The sequence below is a fragment of the Setaria italica genome, chromosome IX (genome assembly GCF_000263155.2).
Source record: "Setaria italica strain Yugu1 chromosome IX, Setaria_italica_v2.0, whole genome shotgun sequence".
Taxonomy (NCBI): domain Eukaryota; kingdom Viridiplantae; phylum Streptophyta; class Magnoliopsida; order Poales; family Poaceae; genus Setaria; species Setaria italica.
Genome location: NC_028458.1, coordinates 9,137,631 through 9,152,876, shown reverse-complemented (window position 1 = coordinate 9,152,876; position 15,246 = coordinate 9,137,631). Strand labels below are relative to the sequence as shown.

General features: G+C 45.0%; 1 protein-coding gene across 1 annotated transcript; it reads right to left on the bottom strand.

Annotated features, from left to right (window-relative positions):
• Positions 1-2,426: 2,426 nt before the first annotated feature.
• LOC101767029 (homeobox protein knotted-1-like 4) lies at positions 2,427-7,304 on the bottom strand. The gene is made up of 5 exons (XM_004982139.2): positions 6,852-7,304; positions 6,604-6,723; positions 6,356-6,467; positions 3,011-3,276; positions 2,427-2,911 (listed from the first exon to the last, which is right to left on the bottom strand). The coding sequence occupies exons 1-5, from the start codon at positions 7,098-7,100 to the stop codon at positions 2,669-2,671; spliced, it is 990 nt and encodes a 329-aa protein (XP_004982196.1). The 5' UTR covers positions 7,101-7,304; the 3' UTR covers positions 2,427-2,668.
• Between the last annotated feature and the right edge of the window lie 7,942 nt (positions 7,305-15,246).

Below are 15,246 nucleotides of genomic sequence, written 5' to 3'. Positions count from 1 at the left end.
CATCATTAGCAAATCTTTACTGTAGCAACACATTGTCAAGTCATGGACTAATTAGGCTTAATAGATTCGTCTCGCCGCTTAGCCTCCACTTATGAAATGGCTTTCGTCAATAGTCTACGTTCACTACTCCTAATTAGTATCTAAACATTCGATGTGACGGGTGCTTAAAAATAAGCAAACCAACCAAACCAGGCCAAAATTGGCTGAACATTTTGGTATGGTTATCGAAAAACATTAATGGCATGAATGGTAACATTCCCAGCATGTCTGCTGACCAATATGCGGTATATGCTTTTTTGTCAAAGGCAAACATAAGATTGTGACTCAAGATTAATCACAAAGAAGACATCTTTTTAGGGATACACCCTCCACTTAAAAATAAGTGATTTTTGGAGATGTTATGTGCAAGTCAACCATTTAAATTTTGATTACAAATTACTTTAGATTTGCTGAGTTTGGATATTGTAATATAGGAGTAGAGTTGTCTTTAAAAGTAGTTTCGTAATAGTATTCTTTTGCTACACTAAGGTATTACACCAAAATGTAGTGGTCAAAGTTTTGTTTTATGAACTACATATGTTGAATGTTGATTTCCAAATCAATACTTTTGTGATAGAAGGGGGTGTATAATTCCTTTTTTGTTGAAAGAACTTCCATATTGCTCATGATAGTTTAATTTGTAGTGGCCAACAATATATATTGTAAGTTAATGGCATGCAAATAAGAACTTAACATAAAGATTAATTAAGAGTAAGTTTTGTTCATCCCACATTTCCTTTATTTTGCAAATGAGCCTAGAGTTCATATATTCTTCCTTAGATTGTAGTTAAAATACTGTGGGACAATTGTGCCATTGCCTCACATGATATGCCTAATTTTTTAATTTGTATCTTTGCCCCTTCTCGGTAAAGAAGAGGCAATAACACAAAGTGGTTTTTGGAGATGGAAATTGATAGGCAATTTGTGATTAAAGTAAAGGCAGGAGCATAGGAGGATTCTAATGTACAAATGCCTAAGAAAAAATGTTTATTTAGATGATATTTGGATTATTTTTCCCATAACCGTATATGTCAGTAATTATGACGAAAATTTAGGGGAACAATGATATAGGTGGACAATTTAAATGTAAATCTAGGGGTTATTTTATATTAGTTTTAGTAATGACTTAAGTGGACAATCTAGATGTAAAGATAGGGGTTATTTTTATATTATTGTTGCAATGGCATGTGTGGGTAATTTATATAGAGATTTAGGTGTTTTTTATATTTATTTTCATAATTGCAGAGATGTGCAATTTTGAAGCAAATCATATCAATGGAAAACGTTGCCAACAGTACTTGTTTCTACAAAATTGATGATAGAATGTTTTACTCTTTGTGGGGAAATTCTTAGAACTTATCTTTTTTTTCCTACCACATCTCATGAATTGATGCGGAGGCTTCAAAAGGAGCCTCTAATTAGTAGTACTAAAATATGATTCTAAACTTCTAAGCACGGAATTTATTCCAGACAAAAATACAAAAAAGGCATCCTAAATCCATGAGATCTAATTAATTTAACTTTAAATGCCATTCTTTATGGATTTTCTCTTTTACAATTGTAAGGAAGAAAACGATAGAATTGTTTAGCACAAAAAAAAACAATAATAAGCACTAAGATTTAAAACCTGGTGGGTGCATACAGTAGTACTCCATGCTTCGACGACCATACTAAGATGTGCTTTCCTTCTTTACGAATGCTCTTGTTTCTACAATTCTACTTAAAATGAGATGAATAAATTATCTCAAAAGGTGTTTTATTAACTTGAAAACTTCCAGTACGACTCTATACCAGCCACCATATCGAAACGTGCTTTCTTTCTTTATGAACGTTTACTACTGTGTACCAAAAATGCTACGGTTATAGTTATGTCTTAAAGTGTTTAATTTTGACTGCATCTAACACTTCCATTAAAAAATAGAATGCAGGTCTAAGAAATTTTGAATTATATACATGCTTGAAACTTGAAACTCATTTGACTAATGTTTAAGCACGCATGAACTGCATGTTTCTTTACTTTATTTGTACCTTTCTCTTGTTCGATCAAATAGTCGCTTCAAAGCCTTTGCAATGCCACACCACCAGCAACTTCTGTGAAGATCTGGTTCTGATCATAGCAAGTGACGCTCTTGACAGTCATCTCGCGCTACACCGCACCCTGAAGGCTCCACACCAGGCTGCCACAATATAGTCGCATGCAACTCATTCCTACACACAAGCACAAGCATACGAACTGTCAAGTAGCACTGCTTCAACAAGAACAAAATCATTGTTATTAGCAACCTGATATGCAACACCCTGGCCATGCATATTGTTGCAACAACAAAATGTGCATGACAAGGAGCATGCATTCATGCTTATATATGTGTACAACTGATCTCTCATCATGTTAGTGAAACAATTAAGTAAAACTTTATATAACTTTGGCGTTAGCTACATATATATATGTTTGTATATATATGAGCGAATAATTAAGGAGGCCATCAAATTTCTGTATATTGAACACCACACGTCCAAACCATGTATACCCAAATCACGTATATATATATGCATGTATACGGCACACACATCAATCCATGCATGTCGAGTTGTCGAGCTCGCCCGCTGAGGCAGCAGCTAGCAGGCGGCATCACGGGCCACGGGGATACGAGCTTCCTCCGGCGAAGTACTGCCCCTCCGCGCGGAGAGCGGCGGCGGAAGCGGAGCTGCTCGGAGCGCCGCCACCGCCGTACGGGCGCAGCCTGTAGTCCGTGGCCATCACCATCGCCGGCGGCGCCGGCTTCCAGTGCCGCTTCCGCTGGTTGATGAACCAGTTGTTGATCTGCTTCGCGTCCAGCCCCGTCGACTCCGCCAGCGCCGCCTTCTCGAGCTCCTGCATGCATCCATGCGGTGGCGCGCCATCGATCAACTGTTGCAATGCTAGCTCTCTCTTACTTGACAGCATGATCGATATGTGAATTCGAATACGTACCGACGGGTAGGGCCATCTGTAGTGGAGCTGCCACCAGTGGAGGAGCTTCTGGCGCGCGTCCCTCGGCAGCTTGCCTTTCTTCTTCATCCTCGAGAGCTCCCTCCAGAGGCTGCTCAGGTAGCCGCTGTACTTGTTCAGGAGGCGGTTCTTCAGCTCCTTGTCTTCCCCGCTCGAGCTGCCGGTCTCCGGGACCGGAATGCCGGCCAAGTCGACGGTTTCTTGCTCATCTTCGTCGGAGGAACCACCTCCTTCGTAGCCGTTGTCATCTGATCCAAGATTGTTGGCAATCAGCAATACAATTAAGGGTGTCGACACATTTGCAATTGCACATCAATCTGTCAATGTTACAAAGACATCACATAACGTTCAAAACCAGATACATCATATATATAGCCAGCCCGTGGTCATGATGCCTTGAACCGCAGTACATATATTCTTGAGCACTGTAACTTTCACACATACCGTTTTCGCACCTAACTTGTGCTGCCTGCAAAGCTTTTACCTAATTGCTTAGGCCTAGTAATGATGCATGCATGGAAGCTTCACGATTTGTATCTCTTGAGAATCTTGATTGTTGGTCCTTAATTAGAGTATCGTACAAAAACCAATGTTTAGAAATTGGTATTCTAAAATCATGATGCTCGATCGGAATTTTATCACCATATAAATTTTGTGTGAAACTTCTTGACGCCTTTATTTGTACACTATTTTTCCAAAAGTTCTCCAGCAGGTGCACTAGGGCTAGATTACTGCAGGGCAGCCAAGGCTCACCCGTTTTGACTAGTTTAACTGAAAGTTTTAAGCTACGAGAAAAAATGGCCGATTCACTTGTACTCAATATTCCCTCGAACTCACATGGAGGCTCTCGATCTCAAAGCTATAGACGTGTGAAATAGGAACGAACAACAATTATTTTATTTAATTGTTGTTACCAGGATTTGAACTCGTGGCTTCTAGCCCTTATACCATATTGAGTTATATGCCTTTGAGCTGTCATCCAATTATCATTAGTTGTCTTCCTTCTCACATTTTTCATTTTCCTCCACACTTCACCCCTTCCCATCTTCCTCCTTCCATCTTCGGCAGTTCTGTTACAATCGGATCTTCCACCCTTGACACCCCCCCCTCCCCCCCGCTAATATGGCATTGCAAGGCCATTGAGGCCTTCCTCCTGCTGCCCGCGACATTGCCAATTTCATTATCACCTCCCCACACACCATCACACAGTGCCCACTATTTTTGGCTGCCACCCCACGTATCCCTGAAACCCAAAGAGAAGGGATCCCCCCCCCCCCCCCCCCCCCCATTCGCTAATCTCCATCGTAACTGGACTCGTACAAATATTCAACACAACATCTAACAAATCCAAAATCCAAAGTCCCAAAACCTGAAACTAAGCCCCAGAAACTAGCGATTGTACAGAGTTATGAGCCGCTAGTATTCTCAGCCAATTGATGGGTAGGAAAAACTGTTCAGATTTTTGGACTTGCATACCAGTCAGTATATATAGCACCGTGTGTTGTTCTTAGATTTGTAGAATTGTATCATACCACGAGCAATTCCAAGCTATGTTGTTGACAGGTGCATGCATGCAAACTTCAGACTATAAAACATGTGTAGCACGAGCATGCTAGCTATGCTGAACTAATTTAAGGTATGGTATGTTGATGACTAGGAACCATTTGGTATCACTTTGGCTACCCAAGTACCCATTAGCTAGCTGCACAACGATTCATACAATGATGTATTACCAAGTAAATCCACACACATAAAGCACATACACGCCCCCACCACCAGCACCGTTCAACAGCAGACTCATCATCTCTTCCAAATTAAGCTAGCACTACCCGCTGTCACTCGCTGAAAGCTAGGCCAATAATTAACCAGAACACTTCAATCAGGCCTCCACATGCCCATGCAGTGCAAGCACAGAGACTAGCAGGCTGGCCTCTGTTATGCATCATGTATGGCATGGCATGGCATGGCGTAGCGATGCCATGTCCTGGAACCTGACCAGCCACGTGCACAGTGTGAGTGTATGTGCTGCACGCCATGCAACGCGCCACCAGTGTGCACACACGGTCGCCAAGCAGACGGGCCGGGATCGGGATCTGGACCCGGGATCTCTCGCCGATCGGACGGCCGTGGAGGTCCTGGGATCCACCAAAGAGACCGATCGACAAGAGGTAGTGAAGCCCTGGGCGCCTCTACTATACCACCTGTTAGTTACTTTGGTGCCCTGCGTGCCCGTGGGTTCCAACTTCCAATTCCAACCCCGGCCCTGATCTGACGAACAGCAGCTGCACAGTAGGCTGTAAGGGACAGTAGCTGGAGGTTGCAGAGGGTGGCCTTCACCGAGTGGTGCTGACTGCTGACCAGTGCAGCTAGCACAGCCCCCAGAAATCCAGCATGCATGAGGCCTGCAGCTGCGAGAGCTAATAAAGGCCCCAGTCTCCACATGCCACCCAGAGTCGCCCCAGACAACGAGATCGTATGGTTCTGAAAATGGGTGAACAGTGGGATACATGGAACCCTACCATAGGAGGATGATGGTACCAACTAATCTGGATGCAAACTAATCAATAGAGCGTTATGTTAGTTTGATGCTGCACTTAATGGAATTAGATAGTTAGCAGCTAGTTAGTATGCAGTGTTTGGTGTTTAGTTCTGGACAACAGCGAGTTCAGCAGGAATTTAAGCAGGTGGTTAGAGGATCGGAGGTGGGTGTGTAAAACAGGTTTGATTGTGCAGTTAGGCATTTTCTCCAGGCCTTCTAAATCTACTTGGGGCCAAAGACATGCATGCAGCATAGCATCACTAGGACTGCAGGTGCTAGACTGCTTATCTACATAAAGCAAGTGGCACAAGGGCCCTCATGAACTATAGTTCTGATATATAGATCCAAGCTATAGTTCTGATTCCTGAACTCCTGGCTGCTCCGATTCATTCTTAAGGTTTTACATATATGTCCTGATGTATAGTTCACACAAAAAAGCTTCCCAGATAGACCATTTTGTGGGGAAATCAGGCAATTTTATCTTGTTCTCACACTTAAAGAAAGGAAGCCTACAGTTCATCAAAGTTTGATACTAATAGTTTCGCTGGTACCTCTTTATCAATGTCTGAGTTGGTAAAGATGTTTAGTATTACCACTAAGTTAAGCACTCCCATAGAGAACACATCACATGGAATGCTACAGCGCCAAATGCCTTCTGTAATTTCTACAAACAAGCATGTACTTTGATACCTGCACTGCAACAGTCAGCTAGCAGCACTGCTGTTGCTTCAAATCTGACAACAGGAAACATAGCCCAAGATTAACTCAGATTAATTAAACATATTCACCTAGCGAAAACGAGTCGATCTGGGCCTCCATGCTTCTGAAGAATTCGTCGGCTTCTTCGATTGGTCTTGTGAGCTCCTGTCTGTACCTTACCAACATGTGACAGTAGATCTCCTGCACACACACAAAATGTGGATCCATTGTTTCTTCAGCTATGTACAGACGCTTGCTTTCTTTCAGAAAATTTAGATGCTAATTGCAACTGCAGAAGAACCCAGTGTCCAGATAAATCACATAGATATGTTGTTACCATGAACTGATCGAGCTCTGGGTCTGCCTCTGTCGGTTGTTCTTGCCCGTCGCCTGAATTCATCTCGACCTCACCGGCGAGGGCAGAAAGCCGACCAACAACCTCTGGCGGCGCTCCGACCTCAAGTTACAAAAAATCAAGAGCGTTTGCTCATGAAAATTAGAGAATATATAAAAGGTGCTCACACGAAAATTCTCACGTAATCAGATATATAGAACTGTACACATCTGTTGGAAATTTGTGCATACCTTTCGGCAATCTATGAAGGCTCTCAGGAGAGCCGGATAGAGAGGGTGTGACATGATCTTCGCTTTGATTATTTCGGATCCCCTCTCGCTGTTGGACTGTCCAGAAGGATCTGAGACGGCAGCCGGCGGCGGCGTTGGCGCCTCCGCTGGCGGCGAAGACGATGTGGACGCTCTGTGATCTAAGGCGAGGTAGAAGGGCGTCGTCGTGGTGGCCTTTGAGCCACTGGCAAGAACAGGCAGCTGCTCCATGCACACCGACCTAGTTATCTGGGGATGTTTGATTGTTTGAGGAACGGAGGAGGAGGCATTAGGGCAAGGCAAGGTTGTCTATTGGATTACCTTCAATTCTGGATCAGAGAGAGAGGGAGAGAGGGAGAGAGAGAGGAGACAGTAGCTGGATAGTCATAGCTCATGGGACAGAAATTAATAAAGGGTCCAATAATGGACAGGGAGGGGGAAATGGTCGCTGTTGCTCGAGTTGTTTCTGAAGGAAAGAAATAGTTGTACGATCGTACAGTCCCAGGAACCATCTGATGGACTTTTTCTTTCCCTGAACGAGGCTGATGAAACTTATTGTCAATAGAAATGTTCTTGTCGTTCACTTTTTCATATTTTTTTTAATCTAATATATAAAACTACTTAATCATTAATTGTCAAAGTGCATTTGTAAAAACTAGCTAGCTAGGCGTATTGAACTTTTGTAATTTATAATGATAATATTAGGATTACGAGAATGCGATATTTTGTGATATTTCTAATGTATATTTGACGTGGGTTTTCAATCTAACACAAATTTCCTTATAAAAAAATTAACACAAATTTCCCATCAAGTGAATAATTCAATCCATTTCTTCTTTTTTTCTTCTTCTATAATAATAATGAATTCATACATATTGTCAATCTTCTGAAAATTATAATTCTCAAAATTTATACATATAGATCTTTATATTAACTAATATTGTAGCAGTATTGACAAGGAGTCTTCATCAGAATGGTCTCATTAGTTTCTGTAATATTTATAACCGGTCATTTAGGCACTGGGAATGAATTTAATTGCATCTTTTGGTTTTTTCAACCCAAGTTTACATTAATAAAAATAGATTTTGATGTAGATTCATGCGCGATATGGAGTAAATTTTACTAGATTTTTAATATAGATATATACTTGTGAAAAGAAATAACTGCTAGAGCGTTTCTAGAATTTCAGATCTAATAAGCTCATAAGTTAATTTGAACCTTAAAAATTGTAGCCACTGTATTGGGTTGGGTTACCTTGGTGATTTACAATGTAAAAAAAAAGCGCTTATTGAGCCCAGCTCAGATCTTTTCACTCACGGATGCACCGCCTTGATCATGCTTATTGTTATTTGTCCCAAATCAGTAATGTACAGAGAATTTGTGCATGCATGGCATGGAAAACCCTAGGGTACCACAGATACAAAATTGACTCCTCCAAAATGTTATGTTATAACTACCTAAAACTCAGCTAAAATATCCAACTAATTAACAACGCAAATACGTCAGGTCAGAATGCACATCAACGTAATGAATGTCCCGTCTGCAAATGTCACCATCACGAAAGACGTGTGTACTGCGCACACGAATGTAGCTGATATGTGAAACCCTTTCGGACATCATCGGATCGCTGTTTTCTCTCCTGTTATTTAATTTATTTTTCTCCTAGATTAATTACAAGGTTGATGGACCATTGAAACCAGCATTCCGTGGCCAACCATGCTGAGGCCATGTTTAGTTACTCCCAACTCCCAACTTTGACACTATGCAAAAAGAAGATTCCCCATCACATCAAACTTGCGGTACATGCATGGAGTACTAAATGTAGATGAAATTAAAAACTAATTGCACAGTTTTGTTGTACTTTGCGAGACGAATCTTTTGAGCCTAATTAGTCAATATTTGGACAATAATTCACAAATACAAACGAAACGCTACAGTGTGCTACAGTGCTGTAACAGTAATTTGGCACCTCCCAAATTCCCCAACTAAACACGGCCTGAGCATCTTTGCAGGAGACAGATGGGCCCTTTGATCCGTACTTACGGACGTGAACAGTGTCCGATTGGTCACTTGATGGTAACAGAGATTTCTTTATTCAACTTATTAGCGAAGAGCTGCAATAAACTTGCATGGACTTCATATTGTTCATGCATCTTGCGATTTTGGAGCTTCTGCTCTAGCAAACACGAAGGACAGTCGACAACAGGTCGGGCCAATTTTGTAGTCTTAATAATACGCGATCATTTTCCTCTGAGGCCATGAGCTTTTCATTGACCAGCACGACTACAATCATGCTAGCTGAGATGAATACGACACAGGGTCACATAATTGGAAAGGAAAAAAGGAATTATTGCTTGCTCTACATTCTCAAGGAGAAAACTTTGTGATGTATTCTTCCAAAGGATAAAATAGTGATGCGTGTATTTTGCTAGTGGGCATAATTAATACTCCCTCCGTCCCAAATTACTATTCGTTTTGGCTTTTCTAGGTGCATAGCATTTGCTACTTATCTAGATATATCATATATTTAGATGCATAGCAAAAGCTATGTACCTAGAAAAGTCAAAATAAATAGTAATTTGGGACAGGGGAGTACGTACATATGAGATTTTAACCACCAGCTCTACGCTGGTTCTCCTTCAATGAAGAAAGAAACGAATTTTTTAATGTACCTCCAAGTACAATTGCAGCGTCATCTCTACGTTTTCTTTTTCTGTTTTGGAAAAACAACGTTTTCTTTATGTCTCTATTGATTGATGGGGATAATGTCAGAAATATTAATTTTATGCATTTTTTTACACTATGGGTTTTAACATTTTGGAAATTTAAACCGAGATTTGGTAGTTTTAGTGCTTCTCTCATCATTCACAGGAGCAAATGAAACTTTTTTTTTGCGGATAAGCAAAGGAAACTTAAACTAATGCTTTCAATAAAAAAAAAGCACAAAGCGATGCTTTCAACAAAAAGCAGGACCAAAGTGCATTTGGTGCATTCACAGGAGAAATGGGGAAAACAATCCTGGGCACTTACCTCTCATAAATTTGCCCAATGTCTGGCCACTTGTACTGAAATAATGTACTTCCCCTTCCCTCTTTCCAAACTATAGGTCATTTATTTTAGCATTTTTAGGTTCATAGTTTTTATACACTATGCCTAGATACATAATAAAAGTTATGAATCTAGAAATGCTAAAACGACCTACAATTTAAATTGTATGGGAGGTAAATTGTTATTTATTCAACATTTGGGCAACCTCTCAAAAAAAATCTTAAAAACATTTTGTTGGGGGGCTGGAATTAAATTCGCTGTGGATATTTCTGAGGGCAATAGATCGATTTCATTGAGTTCTGGCCTTATCTGGTGGCTGTTTTTTTCTCCCCCTGCACAGGCTCGCTCATCACTACGTTGACACGTACGTACTGGAGGAGCAGTAGTGTTTGTGCAAGTATTGCTACCAGCTACACAGCAAGAAACGGGTGGAATTAAGTGGGGCGAATGCTGCCTGCGTGCTCGAGTGGTTGCAGATCGAGACATGTTTCAGACAAGGTGCTTTAATGCCTTGTGCCTAACGATGCAGATCTGTCCACACCTTAGGATGTTTGGATCCATGAATTATATAATTTTTTTATTCAGATCACATCGGATGTTTGATACTAATTAGAAGGACTAAACGAAACTAATTCTAAAACTAATTGCATAAGCCGTGGCTAATTCGCGAGACGAATCTATTAAACCTAATTAATCCATGATTAGCACAATTTACTGTAGCATCACATGATCAAATTATGGACTAATCACGCTTAATAGATTCATCTCACAAATTAACCTTCATTTATGCAATTAGTTTTGTAATTAATTTGTATTTAATAACATTCGATGTGAGTCTCTGTCACCAAACAGGACCTTAATCAATGGTTTCTACGCATCGGAGCCTATAAGCTGGTACTGTATCATGTGTGGGAATGGTGCCCCTGTGTCACGGCCGTAAGTACTGCGCCATGTGCGCCACCACCGAAGCAGGTGTGCTGTAACTCTCAACAGTTTGTAACCTATGCATAGTGTGTTTGTGGAGTGGAGTTACCCTTAGATCGTCTATTTGGATGCACCGGTTGTAGCCATCCAGGTAATTTTAGCTCTATATGATCCAAACAGCCACGACTATATATTACTCCAGTAACTCTAGCTAACACTTCCAGCTAGCTACCTCTACCTAGTTAAAAGCAAATTAGATAGATAGCTCTAACTAGTTTGGATCCGAACATCCCCTTAGAATTAGAAAGTATTCCTATTCTCTGTACAAGGGACCAAATATACGTATGCACAAGAGTTTTTTTTTCCTCAAGAAGGCAACGATTTTTTTTATTTTAGTTTTATTTTTTCAATAGTTTTTTCAAATAGTTGCTGACAATACAATTTCCAGCAAACATGCGACCAACAGTTATGTAGTTGATGCTATAAAACGTTGACCACTTCAAAGTAAAAATTGTCGAGGGAAGATGGCCACTCTTTTGCAGTGATACTCCTAGGGTGGTAAAAGTGCTCTAATTTAATCTAGCAAATTTAAGGATTAGGCTCAATAAGGATCGAATCATAAAAATATATGATTTGAAGCTAAAAATAAATAAAATTGAATTGGATTGTGGTCTTGTGGAGGAAGCATCATGATACATTACCACCCCTGCATACTCCTCCATCCATGTATTTTTCTTCTCCAGCCACATGCATCACGTATATGATATACCGTACTGGCTGGCTGGCTGCGGTTAAATATTTCTGTGTGCGTGCATGCATGGCGCCATCAGGGGCGCCGCAGGTACGTCATCATCATCATAAGACAAGACCAGGAGCTGGGACCCGCGCGGCAGCTGCTGTCCCCAAAACCATCTGCGGCGTGCATGTGAGCCCGGCTCCATGCTCTGCCTGATCTGCTTTTATCCTCCTCGGGATGAGTCATCCGGCAGGGACTGCCAGTGTGCATGCGCGCGCCGTCAGCTAGCGCTTGGAAGGAGTGGAGGGCGCCGGCGGCGGCGGGGAATTTTTGGACCGCGACATGGGGACGAGCGCGCGATTCGCGGGAGCTCGGATCCTCCTGAGCTTCTTTTATTTGGTCACCCGCGTCGCGCGCGCATCAATTCCTCCTCCCGCTTCGTCCGCGCTTGGAGGCGACATGTTCATTCTGGGACGTGACAGTCGCATTATTATCTCCACCCTGCTCTAATTAAGCTATCTTGTACCAGTTGTTGGGCAGGCCTCGCAGTCATTATTTCGTCTCTAGAAAGCCAGCAATTACGTGCACATCTCAGTTTTGACTTGATGGTATGAAGTATACCATCCGGACATGCAGGCTGCAGCACTTCTGACGGTGTTGAAGCACAGGGAGCGGGGATTCTATGGGACCCTCTTTTAGAGATTTGATTTGAGAGTTAGTTCGTGCGTAGGGATTCAAGAAGTTTTGAGGGGAGTTGGTGTGGATGATTGCACTCAGAGAGTTTCTAGACAGATTCAGGCTGCTCGGAAGCGTAATACCCTACGTCCTATGTGTTATGTTGCTTAGAGTTGTCTGTTGTGTTGGTATAAGAGCCGGCCTTTTATAGGCCAAGCCCCGGGGGAGGGGGGGAGGGGGGGAGGCTGAATGGGACGAGCCTTGCACCCCAATCCATCTTTTTACATTGCGTGTGTGAACACAGCAACCCAATGGCCACCCTCCTTGCTACAGTTCCTCTGACGCGCCATCCATTTGCCCTAACGCTCCTTTGCCTTGGTAGGCACGACGTCGGAGCACTCCATCCAAGTCATCTATATGTGAATTCCATATTTTACCATCTTACTTTGGTAATCCTTGCTTTTATCAGCCCGGCCCCACCGTCTCGGGATGGGGAGCATTGAAACTGGCTCCTGGGGACCTTCTCGGGAGCCCTTCGCCGCTTCCCGGGTCCACAGTGTGGGCCCGCCCTTCTGACAGAGTCCTCGGAGGGTCTTTTGCCACCGCCCGGGTCCTCAATGTGTGCCCGCCTCTTTGGCAGAGGGCAGTTGGGAGCCTGGCGGGGCACTCTCGACACGAGGGTGCGCGCCCGCCGCCTGTTGGACTGGACGAGTGAGGCCGTCAGTCCCTGAGGCACCTTGGCGCGTCCCATCAACCGTAATGATGGTGTTTTTATGGGGACGGGGCACTTGCTGACGGCCTACCTCGATGCCGCGTCCTTCTCATGCCAGGATACACCACCGCTTGCTTAGCTACAAAGCGAGCCTTTCCGGGAAGCTTCCTGAGAAGCCTCCTCGGCTTCATCCCGTTCCCATCACGTGGGCCCTCGGCGGGTCCCGCAATGTGGAGACGATATTTTCCTGGTCCTGCCTAGGCTTTGCATTTTGGGGCCATCCCTTTAGTGGGCTCCATGAAGAGGGAGGCTTTTTCTGCAAGCGGGCCCCAACTGTAAGTGCCTCCTCAGGGGACACCCGTTCCCTTGGTGATGACAGCAGCCCCGGCCCTATGCTGGACCATCGTCCTCAGGCCAAGCGTGGGGCTCAGTAGAAGAAAGGGGGCCACCTCTCGACACCCTGTCTTCACCTTGCGCCCCAACGCCTATGTTTTGGTTGGGATTTCCCTAGATTATGGGTCCTTCCCGTACTTATTTTTTGGCGGCTGTTCCTCGAAGTCGAGGCGCCACACTCGTGGCTTTATAAGGTCGCATGGGCGAGCCTTAGGGCTTCCTTCTCCACTTGTCATCTTCTTCGACTCTTCGCCTCCTTCGCCGCAATCTTCTTGCTTGCTCCTCTACTTACTGCCATGGCTAGGAGTGATCACCCCAGCCGTCGCGTGCCTCCGCCACTACAGCGTGATCCTCGGGTCTCCCACCTTAGGAACTCCACGATCACGACCGTGGATGCCCTGGAGAAGATCCAAACGATGCTACCTCCGGTCGGGCTGGATGGTGGCGCGGTGATTCATGGAGCGACGGATCCAGCGACCCCCGACGAGCCAAGGGAGGTGGTCATGTTCCTCCCTTTCTTCTTCTGCGGGCTCATTCCCTCGTTCTCCGCTTTCTTCCTTCGCGTGCTGGAGGAGTACTAGGTGCATCTGGTGCACCTCACGCCCAACGCCGTCCTCACATTGGCCATCTTTGCCCATCTATGCGAGATGTTCGTCGACGTGTGGCCTTCCGTCGAGCTCTTCCGCCACTTCTTCTATATCCAATGTCTGAGCGCACCGGCCAGCAGCGCTCCCCGCGTGGTTGGGGCTTGCTTCTTCAAGCTTTGGGCTGCGCATGAGGGGGAGTACATTGCCATGATCCTCAGCGATAAGTGGGAAGATTGGAAGCAGCGGTGGCTGCACATGAATGCCATCGTGTCCCACCAGCGCCTCTGCCTCCCGATCTCTCCTCTGGTCGCCGTCGCTGACACATGGTCTGCCTCGCCGGTCCTTGGAGAAGGATGGCGGCCCATGCTGGACCAAATTGTCCAATTGAGGAAGGCCGGGCTCATGTCAACCATGGTAGTGGCGGACTTCCTCCACCACCGTCTCGCCCCCTTGTGGGCGCGGGTTCGCCCGGTGTGGTTCTACACCGGCGATGACGACACGACCCGTACATGGCGGGGGGCGGGCACGAACCTCACCGAGATGGAGATCTCAGAGCTGTGATGTTGATCGCGGAGGTGCGGGACCCAGCAACGAGGATCCTGCCAGGGCGCATCATGCCCCTATGTGAGAACTAGGCACACCACGCTCTCCTCTAGACGCTTCTAGAGACTGACACGCGCAGACTCGTTGCGCATCGTGCTCGCCCCCCCCCCATGGCATCTGCATCGATGGGGGAACAAATGGATCTTCAGGGATAGTGGCCCACTAGAAAGGAGAGGAAGCATCAGCGGCCCTCTTCTCCGGTCTTGGTGGACTCTTCTTCTTCAACGTCATCGTCACCCTCTCCTCCGCGCGTTTCGCCTGCTATGGGGCAAGGATCGTCATCGGCGAGACCGTCAAGTGCGGCCATCGGTCGCTCCCCCCGCCCAAATGCTCGAGGGCAGGGGCGGCCATCGTGGCCTCAGCCTCCCGGTGGCACTACGTGGGGCCCAGGCACAGGTTTGACTCCTACTCCTCTTTTCTTTATTCATCTCTCTCTATTTTTTTTGACACTGCTTTTTCTTCAGGGGCACGAGTGATTCGCTGGGGCAGACCCCACTCGGGGAATTTGACGGGAGGGCCTTGCCATCTTCACATCCTTCCGTCCGACGATCCACCCATGCGGGTGTTCCCCCACCCGTGGGGTTGTCGTCTCCTGTGGATGGGGCCACGAGCGCCGCCAAGCGGCCGCGCGAGCCGACCCCTGCCACACTTGTTCCCTCAAGTGGGGAGGACGCGGGAGTAGTGGCCGCGGCCGCGGTG

Excerpts from the sequence above, each read along its gene's own strand:
- LOC101767029 (XM_004982139.2), bottom strand. The coding sequence starts at position 7,100 with ATGGAGCAGCTGCCTGTTCTTGCCAGTGGCTCAAAGGCCACCACGACG. Across the intron at positions 6,724-6,851 it reads CCTTCATAGATTGCCGAAAG|GTCGGAGCGCCGCCAGAGGT; the intron begins GTATGCACAAAT and ends TTGTAACTTGAG. Across the intron at positions 3,277-6,355 it reads GATCGACTCGTTTTCGCTAG|ATGACAACGGCTACGAAGGA; the intron begins GTGAATATGTTT and ends ATCTTGGATCAG.